The 18,117-nt window shown below is 49.4% G+C and overlaps 1 protein-coding gene across 2 annotated transcripts in view; it reads left to right on the top strand.

Moving 5' to 3' along the window:
• The first annotated feature begins 103 nt into the window (after positions 1-103).
• The window catches only part of ALDH16A1 (aldehyde dehydrogenase 16 family member A1), a 51,102-nt gene continuing 33,088 nt past the window's right edge, over positions 104-18,117 (top strand). Inside the window, exons 1-10 of one of the 2 annotated variants that reach the window (XM_081168294.1) lie at positions 104-2,110; positions 8,069-8,454; positions 11,219-11,321; positions 12,775-12,901; positions 13,730-13,908; positions 14,095-14,172; positions 15,111-15,295; positions 15,911-16,063; positions 16,993-17,190; positions 17,904-18,002. In XM_081168294.1, the coding sequence (XP_081024420.1) occupies positions 1,312-2,110; positions 8,069-8,454; positions 11,219-11,321; positions 12,775-12,901; positions 13,730-13,908; positions 14,095-14,172; positions 15,111-15,295; positions 15,911-16,063; positions 16,993-17,190; positions 17,904-18,002 (2,307 nt within the window). In that variant the 5' untranslated portion in view covers positions 104-1,311. The remainder of the gene's footprint in view (positions 2,111-8,068; positions 8,455-11,218; positions 11,322-12,774; positions 12,902-13,729; positions 13,909-14,094; positions 14,173-15,110; positions 15,296-15,910; positions 16,064-16,992; positions 17,191-17,903; positions 18,003-18,117) is intronic. The other variant, XM_081168293.1, reaches the window with a different exon arrangement.

The raw sequence follows: 18,117 nt of genomic DNA, 5'->3' as shown, positions 1-18,117 counted from the left end.
GCAGTGCCCGATATCTACAGCTCCATGGAGTATGGGCCTGTCCCAGAGGGCACTGGGGCAGCCCAGGTAAGGGAAGCAGGCTGGGAGGCGCCCCCCGGACGCCTGGGTCCCCGAAGAGGAGAGCGCGGGAGAGGGATCCAGTGGGGGGTAGGAATTCAGGGAGAAGTTGGAAGAGGAGAAAAGTGTGGATTTCTTTTCTTCAAAAGCAAAGGCTATTTAGTAAGCAGGGTGGGAGCAGGAGTAGATTGCAAACAGGAGGGTCTAGGGGAGGGTCTGCCTTCCTTCCCCAGAACCCGCCGCCCTTTGCCCTGGTCTTTGCCCCTCTCTTCCCCGCCGCTCTCCAGCCCTGACCTTCGCTCCTCTGCTGAGCCAGCGGTCTCTGCTGGCTGGACTCGCCGCCTCTCACGTGGGTGTCGTTGACCATCCGAGCTCTAAAGGTCTCCCTCTTCACGGCGGCACGTTTCAACTATTACTGTTATTTAAGTCTGCATTTAGGAAAAGGGACGCGGAAGAACCTGCGCGTGCTGCAACGTCAGCTCTAACTAAGAGAGCTGGGATCCCCTGTAGAACCCAGGATTCCGGCCGATCCTTGCTGCAGCGCACAAAACACCCTTAGAATGGGAAGCAAAGTCTCGCCCGTGCTCGAATCCTGGCAAAGCTCCCGCTTCGCTCCTTTCTCTCTCTTGTCTCGTCTGAATGTCAATGCACCTCTGCATCCCAACCCCGTGTAGGACATCCACTCCGCCCCTTGAGAGAACACATGAACTAACTACTACGGATATGCAAGCCCCAAACTATGCTTTTCTTGCTGAGCTGCAGCTAGACTAGCTATCCTTGGGAGGAGGGCGGGGGAGACCAGTCCGTGCCGTGCAGGGATCTGCTGCGTTGAAGGAGCAGAGCGCCCAAAGGAGGCGAGGTAGACGAAGCTGTGCTCGGACTCCTGGGTTCCCCGGGAGGTTCAGCGCCTCGCTCTCTGCTTCGCGGGGGCAAAGAGAGGTTCTCTTCCAACAGGCGTGGCCGAGCGGCCCGATTTGAATCAGGGTCATATGCATACTGCGCGCCCATTGGCCAGCGCGCCCGTGGTAAGTCCCACCTCGGGTTACGTGCTACCGCGGAGGTACCCGCCCCTCTTACTCCGCCTCGCTCGGTCTTCTGGGTTAGGGAGGGGGCTGTATCCCAGCGTGCACCGGGGTTAGGCTCCTCATTAAACCGAGCCGGGGGGGACCCCCTATTCCATTTCATTTTATTATATGATTGCTTTTATTATTTTATTATTATTATCATAATCGCCGGTCCTTTCCCATCCCGGGCATGTCCTCGCCTTCCCCTTCTTCCTTCCTGGGCCCCAAGAGCACGGATCGCCCCAAAGTGCCCCGCACCCGGGCAGCCACTTGGAGCCACCGGGAGACGCTGGATTTCCTCGCCCTGTGGGGGGAGGAAGGGATCCAGACGCAGCTGAACCGCTGCCACCGGAATGCCGACGTCTACCAGTGGATCTCGGAGCGGATGGCGGAGAAAGGCTATTTCCGCGACGAGGACCAGTGCCGGACCAAAGGCAAAGACCTGAAGAAGAGTTACAAGCAAGCCAAGCTGCAGGACGGCATCGCCCGCCAGAGGTGCCGCTTCTTCCACGAACTCGACGCCATCCTGGGCAGCGGCGGGAGCGGCAGCGGAGGCGCGGCGCCCTGGTGCCAGGTGGTGATCAAGGAGGAGAGCGACCCCGAGCTCGACCCCGAGCTCCACGAGGACGAGTACGCGTGGACCCAGGTGTCCGTGACCGACGGCAGCGACGGGGATCCGCAGGGCGAGCCTTCCTCCTCCGCGGTAGCGGCCGCCGCCGCCTCGTCGTCCTCCTCCTCCCAGGCAGGGGTCGGGGGCTTGCTCCACTCCGAGGACCCGGCCCTCCACCACCACGTGGCAGGCGGGATCGTCAAGGAGGAGAAAAGTCCCGGGAGAGAAGAGAGCGGCCTCCGGGGCGGAGGGGGAGCCTACCTCTACGGCCAGGAGGACGCCCACGTGGAGACCCCCGGCGGGGCGGACCAGCCTCACCTTCGCCGGGAGAGCCGGGCGCACTTGGAGGCTCCTTGGAGACCAGGGCTGAACCGGAGAGGTGAGTGGAGCGAGAGGTGGAGTTTTTGGATGGGACGGGGAGGAGGACTATATGTGACACGTGATTTTATATATACATATCCTGTGGCTGCTCTTCAGAGAACCCAGGAGTCCTGGTCCTCAGCCCTTTTCTATCCAGCCCTCCCCTGGTGCTACAGCCCTGATGCCAGGGTTGTCAGAATTGCCTTGCACTCTGTTCCTATTGACACTGAAGCCAGGAATCCTGTCTCTCATAGCTTCCCCACAATTCCACTCCAAAGGTTTCCCCAATAAATGGCTTCTTTCTGCCTGGCCCGGGAAACCCTGATGACCTGGCCCAGGGGTCTGCAACCCGCGGCTCCGGAGCCGCATGTGGCTCTTTTACACCTTTGCTGCGGCTCCGGGGCAGATACTAGCGAGGGGAGGAGGCGCATTGTGCGTCCCGACACTCCCCACTGTGGCGGGCGCTTTACTGGCTGTGACGTCGCATGGGGGCGGTGCGTGCGTTAGTCATGCACCGTCCCAACGTCACCTTCCCACCTGCCCGCTACATTGTAAGGGGCATGTACGCTGGTCACTGCATTGAAAGGGGGCATGTACGCTGGTCACTGTTTTGAAGGGGAGTGAAGAACACACACAAATAATAATAATAATAATAATAATAATAATAATAATAATAATAATAATAATAATTTATTTATACCCCGCCCATCTGGCTGGGCTTCCCCAGCCACTCTGGGCGGCTTCCAAAAGAATATTAAAATACTATAATACATCAAACATTAAAAGCTTCCCGAAACAGGGCTGCCTTCAGATGTCTTCTAAAAGTCAGATAGTACTGTACTTTATTTCCTTGACATCAGATGGGAGGGCGTTCCACAGGGAGGGCACCACCACTGAGAAGGCCCCCTGCCTGGTTCCCTGTAACTTGGCGTCTCGCAGGAAGTGAACCACCAGAAGGCCCTCGGTGCTGGACCTCAGTGTCCGGGTAGAACGATGGGGGTGGAGACGCTCCTTCAGATATACTGGACACAAAAAGGTAACTTGTTAATTTAATGTTTATTTCTATGAGGAGGAGTAATTCTGAGGGGTCAAACGAAGAAATAATAAAAAAGTGACAAAAAAGTTATTTTTATAATGACGAGTTTTGCGGCTCCCAGTTTTTTTTCCCCTTCGGAAACGGGTCCAAGTGGCTGTTTTTGTCTTAAAGGTTGCAGACCCCTGACCTGGCCAAACTCCCTTTTCCTGCACCCACCTTCCCAACGTGGCATCCCTGCTAAACCCACTTCCTACTGGAGAACCCAGGAAATCTTGGCAGCTTCTTTCCCACCCATCACCCACCTGCCTTCCTGATTGTCTGGCTTGACACTATTGGCCACCTCTACCTTTCTTGAGGCTCAGGATTCCAAAAGCACTACATCCCTTTCCTAAGGCTCCTAAGCAGTCCTTCCTTCACCTTCCTGCTGACAACTGCTAGGCATCACCACCTTCCAGTATGCCCAGGATTCCTGTCTGGCTTTCAAACTCCCTCCTTTCCGTGGGCACTGAGTTGCTTAAGTGGTCATTCATCCGCTCTGCATAGCAGAAAGTCCCAGGTTTGGTCGCCGGCATCTGCAGGTAATGCTGGGAGGATTTCTGCCTGATAACCTGGAGCGCTACTGTCAGTCAGTGTGGACAGTATTGAGCTAGACGCATCCAGTGGGTCAGACTCGGTATATATATATATATATATATATATATATATATATATATATATATATGCTTTCGTAGATTTTCACGGGTACAGGAATGTAGGTTTTGGTGTCTTCGGGTGTCTTCCCGTGTAAGAGTTGGGGTGTCTAGGCGACGTTTCGACGAGGTCTCACTCGTCATCTTCAGGCTGGTGCTTTCGGCTTCTTGTTACTAGAACAGAGCAGGATCTCAGTGTTTGAGTTCTATCTACCGGAAAAAAACACACACCAACCGCTACTTACATGCACAATCACACCACCACCCTGCACAAATAAACTCCGTAGCCAAGACTCTCATCTCCAGAACCAAACGTCTGGCTGACAAAGACCACTTGACAACTGAGTTACAGAATCTCTCAAATGTGTTAATCGCCAACGGATACCAGCAAAACAGGGTTACGAAGCTAATCCAAAAAGAAACACCCCCCAAAAACCAAGACACAGAAGAAAACAATGGCATGGCCCTCCTTCCTTATATCAAGGGCACTACAGATAAAATTAGCAAAATCCTCCATAAACACAATATCAAAACAGCCTTTTGCACCAACCAAAAAATAGCCAATATCCTCAGAAACCCAAAAGATAAAATCCAGTTAGAAAACCAAGGGGTCTATGAAATACCCTGCAAAGTCTGCCCAGCCACGTACATTGGACAAACAAACAGACGAATAAATGCACGTATCGCAGAACACAAGAATGCCGTCAAAAAAGAAGAAAAAACTTCCTCTCTTTACCAACACATGAAAGAAACAGGACACGAAATTAATTTTGCAGATTCCAAATTGCTCTTTAACATGGAACATCACCACAAGAGAATAATCATGGAAGCCATCGAGATAGAGAAACACCCTCACAACATGAACAAGCGTGACGACACGTCCCGCCTGCCAGACATCTGGAAATTAGCCCTCCCCACAAAAACCGACACCAGAACCAGAGGCACACAGAACGCCATCTCCAATCAACCACACCAGACCCAAACCCAGACCCTCTCCACAGATAAATTACAGACACCATCCAGTAGCCAAACCATAGTGGCACCTCCGGATGCTGCACCCCCCTGCAATCCCTACACAGATCTGGCTGGCACAGGGCACAAAACCACAGCTCGCCCCTATACACGAAGCCAAGCCAGAGCACAACTAAGTGCAGTACAGCCATCTTCTCAGAAAAACTCTTCACAAGGTCAAGAGGTCAAGACACGAAAGCTTTAGCAACTAATCCACACCTAATGACCCTCCTAAGTGGTACTCAGAATATCACTCAAGTAATCACTCAAGATATCCCTCAAGTAATTAATGAACAAAAGAAGAAAAGGCACATTAACCTAGGAACTTCCTATCTGCCCTGAACGTTGGAGGCTATACACCCCACCCCCTCAACAGTATTTATAGGAACTCAAACACTGAGATCCTGCTCTGTTCTAGTAACAAGAAGCCGAAAGCACCAGCCTGAAGATGACGAGTGAGACCTCGTCGAAACGTCGCCTAGACACCCCAACTCTTACACGGGAAGACACCCGAAGACACCAAAACCTACATATATATATATATATATATATATATATATATATATGCTTTCGTAGATTTTCACGGGTACAGGAATGCAGGTTTTGGTGTCTTCGGGTGTCTTCCCGTGTAAGAGTTGGGGTGTCTAGGCGACGTTTCGACGAGGTCTCACTCGTCATCTTCAGGCTGGTGCTTTCGGCTTCTTGTTACTAGAACAGAGCTAGTAACAAGAACTGTTCTAGTTACAAGAAGCCGAAAGCACCAGCCTGAAGATGACGAGTGAGACCTCGTCGAAACGTCGCCTAGACACCCCAACTCTTACACGGGAAGACACCCGAAGACACCAAAACCTGCATATATATATATATATATATATATATATATATATATATAAAAGTTTTTATTGTATTTTACAAAATATAGAAAAAATACAAAGACAAGAACAAGAAAAAGATAGACACAAATGCATACTACAAAATACAACAATACACACATTAAGCACAAAAATACAAAATACATACATTAAAGACTAATAACAAAAAGAAAAAGCACATATAAGAAAAACACAAAAATTACTTCTTTCTTAATTTTAGATCCTAAATTCACATATTCTCCTGACTTCCTCGCGTCCCCCGTTCTTGTATCCCTTTTCAAAGTTAGTTCAGCAAATTCATAGCCTTAATTTACCTGTTGTTGGTTTAATCTTAGATTTTATCTTGTTGCTAGAACCCCCACAATTCATTTCAATGTCATCAACATTCAGAAATTTTACAATATTTCTGCAGATAGATTTTAAGTTTCCCCCAATCTTCTTCCACTTGCTCTTCTCCCTGGTCTCGGATTCTGCCAGTCATCTCCGCCATCTCCATGTAGTCAATTAGTTGCATCTGCCAGTCTTCCACAGTGGGTAGATCTTCTGTCTTCCAATGTTTTGCAATTTGGCCCATAACCTTTTCCTTCGAACTGGTCTCTGCCTAGTCTTTTTTTCTCATAATAGGAACCTAGACATGTGCTGGCTATTGGGCTCTGATGGCCAAAGGGATGCTGAACTTAAAATCCTGAAAGCTTTCCTGATATATCTATGTGTGTTGGAGCCGATCCAGGCTAAAAAGCCAGGAAACATAAAAAATACCAACCTATTAATATCCCAGCCAATATGCTGAAATCACTCTTTTTTTAAAAAACCCAACAATTTTGCATCCCGTTCATGGTATCAGTTTGTTACTCCATGGTCTGTTTTTGCTACTGTATTATATCTGGATGATCAGAGTAAGTGGAATATCATTGGCATGCAAAATAGAGCCTTGTATTTTAAGGCGTTACCCATTTGCCTTGGGCAACAAGGACGGGAAGGCAGGCAAGTGAGTGGGTTGGTGAAGAAGTGATGGAACCTCATCCATCCTCTGTGCCCAGTGCAGGAACAAGACAAGCTTCCAGATGAGGGAAGCCCCTTCACAGAAATGCAGTCTGCTTCTGCAGGAGGAGGGTGGGGTTCTCTGTATCTCCCCTCCCCACCCTCAAGGCTAGCACATTTGTTTTAGGCAGGCTAATAACGTTAGTGGGCTTATGTACAAAGCTTGTCTAAGAAGCAAAGAGGCACAGGGGCCTCTTAGGATGAATGAACCAACTGCGTCTTTATGAGGTCATTCTTGCCCCACTGTTTTCCATCTTGCTCTTTTTTAAAAAAAAATCAATATAATGCTGCTTGGGCTGTGATTGGATTGTTTTCCAATTCTTAAATATTTTCTGGGAGAACGTAAGGAAGCCAATCTACAATTCACAGCTACGCTTCATAAAAGCAGCCTTGCAGGTTACTTAATCCATGTAACCCATGTGGGCAAGCTGTTGGCCAGGAGAAAAGAGGAAGAGGAAAAAAACCAACCCTCCTCAACTTTACACAATTATTATTTTTTAATTGCCAGAGGTAAACAGGCAAGTTGAAGTGATCGGCAGTTGCCTGTACTGCACTGAGGCTCTTAGCCAGGGGTCAGCAAACTTTTTCAGCCAGGGGACGGTCCACTGTTCCTCAGACCTTGTTGGGGGGCCAGACTATATTTTGGAAGGGGGGGGACCCAAATTCCTATGCCCCACAAATAACCCAGAGATGCATTTTAAATAAACAGACACATTCTACTCATGTAAAAAGACGCTGATTCCCAGACTGTCTACAGGCCAGATTTGGAAGGCGATTGGGCCATATCCGGTCCCCAGGCCTTAGTTTGCCTCTTAGAGATGGGTTGGATTTTATCCTGGTTTATGTGTAGTTTTATCAGCTGACCTGATGGTGGTGCTATTTCATATAGAATCGGTGATGCTTTATTTCCTCCAATGGTGGCATTGGGCTGGGTAGGGTATGTGATATCACATATAGAATCATAGAGTTGGAAGGGAATCTGAGGATCGTTTAGTCCAATCTCCTGGAATGCAGCTGCCCCTTGCGGGGAATCGAACCTACAACCTTGGCATTGTGAGCAATGTGCTCTAACCAACTGAGCTATCCAGCTTCAAGATAGCTTGCTTGAGTTTGGCCCAAGCTCCTTAGGGCTTTCATCACCACAACCTCAGACCTGGCCCATTGGCAAATTGGCAACAGCGATCCTCTGCAGATAAGGAACATGTTTCTGGTAGCTTGCTGCTGTGAGCAGTCCTTGCACTAACTGCAGCTTCTAGAGCAGGTACCAGGGCAGCCCCACATAAAGCATGTTACAAAAATTAAATAACTCCTTCCCTTTCCCCCTGCAGTTTTCTCCAGGCCACGGACCCTGCTGAGCACCCGGGAGAAGCTGGCTCAGCTCCGCAACAGGAGGAAGAGGCCCCGGGAAGACAAGTTCGATGATCTTGTGCGGGACATCCGGGCACACTTCCGGGAGAGGGAGAAGCTGTTCCAGGGCTTGTGGGAGGAGGAGAAAGCCCAGCGGGAGAAGGACCGGAGGCTGTGGACAGCCGAGATGGACTGGATCCGGCAGATGTGGGCCAAGAGCCAGAAGGAGCGAGAGGCAGCGGGAGACAGCAAGGAGGCAGATGGGCCTCGGCAAGTCAAGGAGGAGAGCTGGAGCAGGGAGCTCTGCAAGGACCCTGAAGGAGGACCTCGGAAAGACACCAGCATTCAAGAGCCCCTCCTCTTAAAGGTTGCCTGCGCTGTAGCAGCCTGATAGGACCTCTGCTCCTTTTTTGGAGAACCCAGGATTCCAGATCCCCAGTCCCCACCCTGTCAATTTTTCCCAGTTCCTTAGGATCGCCAAAGTGCCCTTTCTTAGGGCCTCTCTGATCTTATTGCTATTATTTATTTGAGAGATATCCTGCCCTTCCTCCCGAAGGAGCCCCAAGCAGCAGGCACAGCAGCAATAAAACCTTTTAAAATAAAACCTGAAAACAGCTTTTGGAAAAAATCTGAAAACATTCTAAAAGCCTCTTAACCAGTGATCTCAGGGTTATGATAAGTCGGCAGTGGTTGGTGCCCATTGTGTCGGTAGGGCGGAAGGCAGGGAGTCCGTCAGTAGGTGGCGCCAGAGACAATAGCAGGCCAGCTAATTCTACTTTTGCCCTCCCTTCCCTGAGGGTCAGCATTGAGACTAAGGAGGAGGAGGAGGAGGAGGCCATCCTCTGGACTGGTTGTTGTCAGTAAGAAGGCAGGCAGGTGGGGATCGGCAGAGGGCAGAGTGAGGTTGATGGGGCAGTGCCCCACTGGCCTTAATGGGCCAGCCTCTTTTGTGATTGGCAGTTCCATGAATGGCTGTAGCCTTAAGACCCTTGATCGTTTAAACAAAATATAAGTAGAGACCGTGAACAAAAAAGAAAGCAGAGACCCATGCAGTCATTGTGGCAGTAGATTGTTTCTTTCTCTAGATGTGTTCTTCTTGAAGTGACCTTGCCAATGTGGTTGAGTCTCTGGCGTGCAGAGGCAGGTGGATCTGTCAAAATACAGCAAGCACATAATGACCAGACAACAGCCCACAATAGGCAAAGCAAGTGAGAAAGAGAGCATGCATGCATTCACCCACCTATAGCTGGAATAGACTCTAGACCCTTGGATAGGTAAACGAAAAGTTGAGCATTCAGGGTAACACCCCTGGACTTCCGTCTCCGCCGGGGGTCTCTAAGCAGCACACACTGCAACTCCCTCCTGCCTCATCAAATCGAGAGGCTGGTCTGGGGCGCAGTCAGCTGGGAGCCTTTGGCCGACCCAGTGATGGCGCAAGTCTCAAGGCCCTTGCAAGTTGCCTCAATACCAGGCTGTTTATCCATCAGCCCATCTGTCTTCTGTGTTCAGTTTTCCGTGTGCTCAGTCGTCTTCCCGGTTTTTGTGGATCTTTTTTTATAAAAAGAAGCGCACCCAAAAATCCACATTTTAAAAACATGCTTTTTATATGCATTTCCAAAAAATACACATTTCTCTATGTATTCCTTTCTAGAAAATATGCCTCCTTTTTTTTTTTTGCCCGTTTTCTGAACCAAAACCACATCACAGATTTAATCCTATCGGTAGCTGTGTTTCCATCCAAATAAATGGCTGTATTTAAAGCGTACACACCCAATAATCCTGTAGTTTAAGGATGCTGGGAATTGTAGCACATTGAGAGATACACTACAGCTCCCATGATTCTTGCTCTGTGTGTGTGCATGCTTTAAATGTATGTTGTGTACCTAGCCTAAGTTGAGGTTTAGCAAATTAGGCTTGAAGTGTAGACTGAACAAATTCATCCTCCCGTCCCTACACCTGGCCCAGTATTGTCTGCTCTGTCTGGCAGCACCCTGGGGGGGGGTCAGTGGTCTTTCCCCATCACTGGCTCTCAACCAGGGGTTGAACCAAAGCATGTGGTTGGGTGTCCCTCTCCTGCCAGATTCTAGCATCATTGTTGGTCACATTACACTGATTCAGACTCTTGCCTGATCTAGCATTGTCTACTCTGACTAGCAGTGGTTTCAGGCAGGGCTCTTTTCTGACCGGAGAAGCCGGGAATCAAACCTGGGGCCTTCTGCATGCAAAGCAGATGCTCTACCGCTGAGCTATGGCCTCTTCTTCGCTTCATTAAAGAATTCCATCACTGCTGTCCTTTGTTCACTCAACCTAAAAAATAAGCTCCTTTGATCTGGTTTAGTTCCAAATTAGCTTGCACAGGATTGTGCTGTTGGTTGATTAATCGTTTAAGCTTTAGCTGATTGGATCCATTAATAAATAGCTTGGATATGTGTAGATTTGCATATGGCAGTACTTTGGGTTGTGGGGTGGGGTGGATGAATACTTCCTGTGAATTGTCACCAGCACATGCCCTCCAACATTTCTCCAATGAAAATAGAGACATCCCATTCCACAATGATAATTTTACCATTTATACCCACACATGTTACTGGGGACCCCCAGCCACTCTGGACAGCTTCCGACATATAAAAACATAATTAAACATTAACAAAACTTACCTATACAGGATTTCCTTCAGGTGGCTCGGGGATCGGATAGCTCCATACCCTCTAACATTTCTCCAATGAAAATAGGGACATCCTAAAGAAAAGTGGGACATTCTGGGATCAAATCAGAAACCGGATGGCTTCTCTAAATCAGGGACATCCCTGGAAAATAGGGACACTTGGAGGGTCTGTGGCCATATCTTGGAATTGCTTTGTATGTGAGGAAGAATGTGGGGAAGACATCTTCTATTTGCTTGTTTAAGAAGGGCTTATGCAGCCTTACAGGCACAGTTAAACTCATTTCTTAAAAACATGTAGAAGCATCCAATTGCAACACTAAATACGGCAGCGGTTTTAAAAGCCCAGCACGCTTTTGGTGAAACATTGAAGTTTCTAAGGTCTGTTTGAAAAGAAGAAAGATGGAGTTCACAAACCTGGGTGTCCCTTTAATTTTTTGTTTTCTCTCCCCGCCCCCTTAATTTTTAGACCTGGCTGGAATCCCACGGCCGTAGTTTCGGGCATTTCATAGGCGGAGAATGGCTGAAGCCAGACGGAAGGGAGACCTGCACCACCAAGAATCCTACCACAGGTAGAGGCAGATGAGATGAGCTCCACAGCTTAGGGGTTGCCACAGAGCATGCCCTCTCCCCAAGCTTCTGCGGACAACCAAAAGAGCTTCCTCCACTGATTTTTACACCCATGGGATCTCTGTAGGGAAAGAGGCAGTCTGTGTGGGGCCTGATTTTTTAGGGCTTTAAACACTAATGTGAGCATTTTGAATTTGACTCAGAAACAAAGTGGCAGCCAAGGCAGCTGTTTTAAAAGCTAGTAACCTGCCCACTGCATTTCGGACAAATATCTTTTCCTGAGTCGTCTTCAAGAGCAGCCTCATGTAGGCAGAATTCATTGCAATAACACCACAATATCCCAAAGGTCTCTTGCAGATCATCCAGGGGTCTCCCAGTGGATCCCAAACTGCCTTCTGTCCATTCCTGTTTCAGATGCTGTCAAATTGTCAAACAGATTAATATTCCTGGTTTTTTAAGAGACAGAATCTGACGCTGCTTTTTTTTTTTTTAACATAGAGTTCCAAAAAGCTGCAGGGGTGTCTGGGGGGGGGGGCTGTCTGTTATTCTTTGTGTGAATTTTAAAGCTCAGTTCCTGTGATGTTCAGAGAAGAAAAAGCTATCTGTGCAAGCAGTGGCTTGGATCTAGATATTGCCCTCCATCCATACAAGGCTTTTGATCTAGCAGTGGGACTCTTCCTGGTGGAAAGAGGCGGGGAAGCTCCCTCTTCAGTCCCCAGCACCATCTCCTACCCTGTTCCAGAGGGTCCCTCACCCAACCCTGACAACCCTCTGGAGCAGGTTTTTGGATGGCGGAAAGTGTTGCAGGGGGGGGAGGGGAATTGGCAAAGGAGCCTCCTATACCCTTATCTTCTGAAGGTAGTAATGGTTAGATCCAAGCTGTTTATTTGTATATTTGTATATCTTGGTTCTGAGAGCTCATTGGCATGGATTGGGCAGGGAAGGTTAGGATGGGCGGGGAACACATTGCAGAGCTATTAACCAAGGTAAGCTGAGACTGAAAGGCTGTTTCTGAGTATTGATATTACCCAGGTGTAGTCTTTTTCCAGGGGCCTAGTGGCACCTCCATTGCCTTTCTTGTTTCCAAACTGGAATGGCTGTTACTGCTTTGACCAAAATAGTGAGGACTAGAACCTTCTTCTTCTTCTCTCTCTCTCCTTCTTCTTTGTCTTCATCGTCGTCTTCAACTGCTGGATTCTTCTTAGCTTAAAACAGGGATGAGCAGTGGCCCTCCAGAAGTTGTTGGGCTCCAGCTCACATCAGCCGCAGCCAGCCTGGTCAAGGATACTGGGAACTGCAGGCCAACAACATCTGGAGGGGCTACAGATTCCCCATCCCTGAAATGGCTTCTGCATCCTTCCTTCCACAATGTGCTGATGCCTTTGCAGAGTTGCTATAAAACCAGCCCTGGGAGTGGTGAGAGAGACCTCTTCTCCTTTCTTCCACACCCCACAGGGGAGCCACTGGCCACCACCCTTCAGGGCAGCACAGAAGACGTGGACGCAGCGGTTGATGCTGCCACCAAAGCGTTCAAAACTTGGAGCCAGCTCCCTGGCCACGTCCGGGCCCGGCACCTGTACAAGTAAGTGGCCTTTTCTGACTCTTGAAAACTTTTCCTAGGCTTCTTTTGTTCCCTCCTATAAAAACTGTGCAAGGCACTTTTTCAAAGTTTGGATAACAATAACTTTTACTCACAGTGCCCTTTGCACTTGTTAGATTCAATATACACGTAAAAGGCCGGCAGGTATTACCTACGTTACTAATGTGTTATATATAGATTTATCGGCAAGACTAGCATTCTTACAGACATGGACTAATTCCCAGGCAGGCAGTGGCTGAATAGATCAGGCCTACTGCTCAGCTGCTCTTAACAACACAAAAAGACTGTTATTAGCAGGTATGACTGTGTAAATTTACACAACTGCCTCAGGCACAAGGTATCGGACCTCACAAGGTCCTTTCTTGGAATGTTGCAGCCCTTGTGAGTATCAGCCCTTTACAGTGGTACCTCGGGTTACAAACGCTTCCGGTTACAGACGCTTCAGGTTACAGACTCCTCTAAGCCAGAAATAGTACCTCGGGTTAAGAACTTAGCTTCAGGATGAGAACAGAAATCGTGTGGTGGCGGCGCAGCAGCAGCAGGAGGCACCATTTACTAAAGTGATACCTCAGGTTAAGAGCAGTTTCAGGTTAAGAATGGACCTCCAGAACGAATTAAGTTCTTAACCCAAGGTACCACTGTACTTAGCATTTTGGATGCTCATCTCTCACATAAACAGGCGACCTGCTTCCTCTCTTAAGGTGTCACAGCTCCCTCTTTTTACTGTGAAACATACAAAGGCCCTTTGGGTATCCTCTGAGGCCTACTTACACTTGACTGGCAGCCATCTCTTCTTCCCCCTCTCCCCAGCGTGGCCAGGACCATCCAGAAACACCAGCGTCTCCTCGGTCTCCTCGAGAGCCTAGACAGCGGGAAGCTGATCCGGGAAGCCCGAGATGCAGACCTGCCTTTGGTCGTCCGCCATTTTTACCATCATGCCGGCTGGGCCCAGCTGATGGAGGTGGAGATGAAGGGCTGGAAGCCTCTTGGTGAGTTGGAGGGGCTGGATAGTCTTCCCAGGGCAGAGTGGGGCCTCCACCCCCTCCTCCTTGCCCCACCTTTCCCCGCTGAACATGGCAGCACCTCAGCTCACTGCCCTCTCCCTGTTTTTTTTAACACTGCGGTTTCTAATTGTGCCCAGAGGTCCGATAAAAACCCGACCTTCCCTCCAATAGGTGTCGTGGCAGCTCTCATTCCCAGGAGTTTCCCGCTGCTGACTTTGACTTGGAAGGTGTGTCCGGCGCTGGCCATGGGTATGTGAAGTGGAGGGGGGGCAGTGGAAGCATCTGTTGACCCTGAGAAAAGGGGCAAAGTGGTTGGACTAGAGCTGGTGGGACTCGGGTTCAAATCTCTGCTCTGCTCGCCGGCCGACTTGGAAGAAGGCTCCACAGTTCTGTCAGTTTTCTTGAGCTCTAGTGACAAGTGGGGATGTGGAGGGTGGGAGAATCTCTCACCCTCCCCAACTTTCCACACCATTTCATACTTTTGCAAACCTTTAGCAGGCGCCCTCCCAAGTCAACTTGGCATAAAAATTGTTTATATTTCATTGACATGCTGGCTTATTTTTTTACTATTAAAAAAAACAGAGACGTGAAAACTGGAGCTGTAAAATATCAGGGCACAGTGTATCCTGTTGGGATAACTCCTGGATCCACCTGGAACATAGGAGCCAACTCCTAGGGGCCGAGGTCCCTTCAGCTCCCCTCCCCAGTAAAATATTTGAGGGGGCCAACCCCCCACAAAGTTGTTGAGCATTGCCTTTCAAGTGGTGTGCATGCAGCATGTCTGGTGATCAATTATTCAGGGCTTACTTGGGCCCGCCAATATTTTATTCAAATTGGCACCCCTGTGAGGCACAAGTGGCCTCTGTGGCCTGGAGTGTTTTTCACTAGTTTTAACCGGTCACATTCCTGCATCCCCATATGGATGTGAATCTCCTAGTTCCAGCTGAAGGGAAAACAATGTGCCTTCTTGCATCCCTAGCAAGCAAGGTTGTAAACAGAAAACGGGGGACCAGAATGCGTGATTCTAGTCTTTGCTCTGTTTCCTTAGTTGCCAGTACAGCATGACCAGGGCAGAGTGCAGACTACAAAGCTGGGTATTTTGTTTGCTTTCTACTTCACATCTTCTCCTTTTTTCTCTCTCTCTCTCTCTCTTCCCCTCAACCTGCCCCTCGTTTCTTGCCATATAGGAAACACCATAGTCCTGAAACCAGCCAGCTCCACCCGGCTGACGGCTCTGCTCCTGGCTGAGATTTGCGCCCAGGCTGGGCTCCCTCCGGGGGTCCTCAATGTCATCACAGGCGACCAGGGTCTGGGAGAAGCTTTGGCCGCCCACCCAGGCATTGACAAAGTGGCCTTTGCTGGCTCTGCTGAGGTGAGTGCTTCTTTCCCCTCAGAGAAGTGGCTTACAATAGGCCTGGTCTGGGGCCTCACAATTCCGGTATCCATTACCCTTCAGAGAGCTGCAACATTCTGTCCCTGTGGCTTATGCATGAGTGCAGTTGGGATACTCCTTTGCAGCTGATGGATTTGCAGAAAGTTTGCTTTTCCATTTCCTATGTTTTTGATGCGGTCGCGGCCGGCACATGACTTCTTTCCTGCTGGGTTGCTTCTGCACACCAAGTGGAGGAGGGGCGGCAAGGTTGGCGCGGGGCAAACTCCTTGGCAGAGCCAATCCGGTGCTCCTGCCAGCAGGTATTCACCGCGCTAACCTCTCCTCTCCCCTTCTCCGCCTCGGTATGCCACAGCGACTCTGATGGAGGGAGGCCTGGTGAGCAGCACAGCTCCGCCTTGCTGCCCGTTACCGATTAAACGTTGATAGAGAGTTATATGTAGGGCTTGCTATTTCCAATGCCGAATTCTAAATTGTTCGGCCTTGACAAAGTGATGCTCCGAAAGGCGGCCCATGAATATTTTAAAACAAGTGTGCCGCCTTAAATACGCACAAAGCCGTGTTCTCATGTGCACAGACCCTTTGCTATCGCTTCAGGTGGGCCGCAGCCTGCGCCGGACCACCGCTGGGACTGGCAAGAAGCTGTCTCTGCAGCTCGGAGGGAAGTCGCCCTTCATTGTCTTTGACTCGGCTGACCTGGACAGTGCCGTTGACGGGCTGGTAGATGCCGTCTGGCAGAACTGGGGGCAGGTAGGTTGAACTGGGGGTAGGCAGACTGAGGCCTAGAACAGGCATTTTTTAATTATTATTATTATTATTATTTATTGAATTAACATACCGCTGGGGCCCCTCCCTTTCTACCACAGAGTTGGCACCTAGTAGCCTGCAGGTCTGGGGCAGCCCCTACATTTTGCCAGGCCTCTGGTAGGCGTTTTGGCTCTTGCTGAGGAGTGGGAGCTGAATGCGGCCCTCCCAAGCCTCTCGATTCTTTCAGGCCACACTCCCTCCTTCAGGCAACATTGACCCTACTGCCCACCCACCCCTTGAGCATTTTTGCCTGGCTGGAATGAAGTCCTTGAACTCTGGATAATGCTTCTTCCTTGCCTGGATGGAGGATAGAGAGAACTGTAGAAAGAACTGTTTGCTACAAAGGTTGCTCCACTCCCTTTTTTCCTCTGGCGTGTGGCCCTGGGAAGGTTGCCCAGAAAGGAATGTGGCCCTTGGGTTTAAAGTGCTTCCTCACCCCTGACGTAGTAGGAACTCTGACAGGTTTTTCAGTCATGTGGAAGAGAAAATGTTTCTCCAAAGCTGGGCAGGTGTTACCACATACAGTGGTACCTCGGGTTAAGTACTTAATTCATTCCGGAGGTCCATTCTTAAACTGAAACTGTTCTTAACCTGAAGACCACTTTAGCTAATGGGGCCTCCTGCTGCTGCCACTGCGCCACCACCACACAATTTCTGTTCTGTTCTGTTCTCATCCTGAAGCAAAGTTATTAACCTGAAGCACTATTTCTGGGTTAGCGGAGTATGTAACCTGAAGCGTATGTAACCTGAAGCGTATGTAACCCGAGGTACCACTGTAGAGTGCAACAGGGTTTTTTTGGGGGGTGGGGGGGAGTATTAATTCGGTTTAAATCAATTCCCTCAAGATGTTGGCATTTTCCTCCCCTGCTCAGGCCCAGAGTGCCGGGTCTCAGCTGCTCCTGCAGGAATCCATTGCCAAAGACTTTGTTCAACGCCTGAAGCGCCGAATGGGGCAGCTCCGCGCGGGGGACTCTCTGGACAAGGCCGTGGACTTGGGAGCCTTGGTCAGCGAGAAGCAGCGGCACGCCATCGAGGGCCTGGTGGAGGAAGCTCGAGCGGAAGGCGCTGAGGTGAGGGGCTTGGGCCTCTTGGGGCTTCTGGAGAAGGGGGGGTGGTCTTTAAGGCCACACGCACACCATATGTTTAAAGTGCTGCGATGCTACTTCAAACAGACATGCTCAGAGGATCGGAGAATTGTAGAGCTGGAAGGGACCCGAGGGTCATCTAGTCCAACCCTCCTGAAATCCAGGAATCTTTCACCCAACGTGGGGCTCAAACCCATGTTCCTGAGATTAAGGGTCTCATGCATTACCACCTGAGCTATCTTGACATGGTTTTCCCCAAATAATCGTTGCGGGGGCAGGGTGTAGTTTCTTAAGGGTGCTGAGAGTTGTTAGCTGTCTCCCCTCACAGAGCTACGACTCCCAGAATTCCCTGTGAAGAGCGGCCAGTTGTTAAACCACTCTGGGAATTGTAGCTCTTGCTCAGGCGCATGACAAAGCATTATTCCAGCAGGCATTTTACAGTAGCGTTTCCGCTTCTGTTTGGTTTTATGACGATTTTATTGTTCTGTATGATTTCTTTTCTGTACACTGCTTAGCAAATAATTAGCAGAAGCTTTGCATTTTAAAATGTGCAATTTCAGAATGCTTTTGGCATGGCCTATTCCTGGATTTGTAAAATATGTCGCCTCCTGATAGTTTTGCCTTTTTAAACTGTGTTATGCTCTTGGGCACCTCAGTGATGCGATATATAGAAATAAATCATTTCCCTCCCCTTTTAGGTTTTCCAGGCATGGGCATCCCTTCCTTCAAGTGGGCTGTTCTACCCTCCGACCTTAATCACCGGCGTGTATCCTACCTCCCGTTGCGTCAGGGAAGAGGTAGGAGGATGTGACTGCCAAGACTTTAGTCCCATAGTTTTCTGGTTGGTGTGAGTTCCCCCACCCCCAAAAAAAAGATTAAGCAGGGGACATATTACTTGTTCATAATTGTCCA

The sequence above is a fragment of the Podarcis bocagei genome (genome assembly GCF_964188305.1).
Source record: "Podarcis bocagei genome assembly, chromosome: 13".
Lineage (NCBI taxonomy): Eukaryota > Metazoa > Chordata > Lepidosauria > Squamata > Lacertidae > Podarcis > Podarcis bocagei.
The sequence above is the reverse complement of the archived record's forward strand: the minus strand, read 5'-3'. Positions and strand labels throughout refer to the sequence as shown.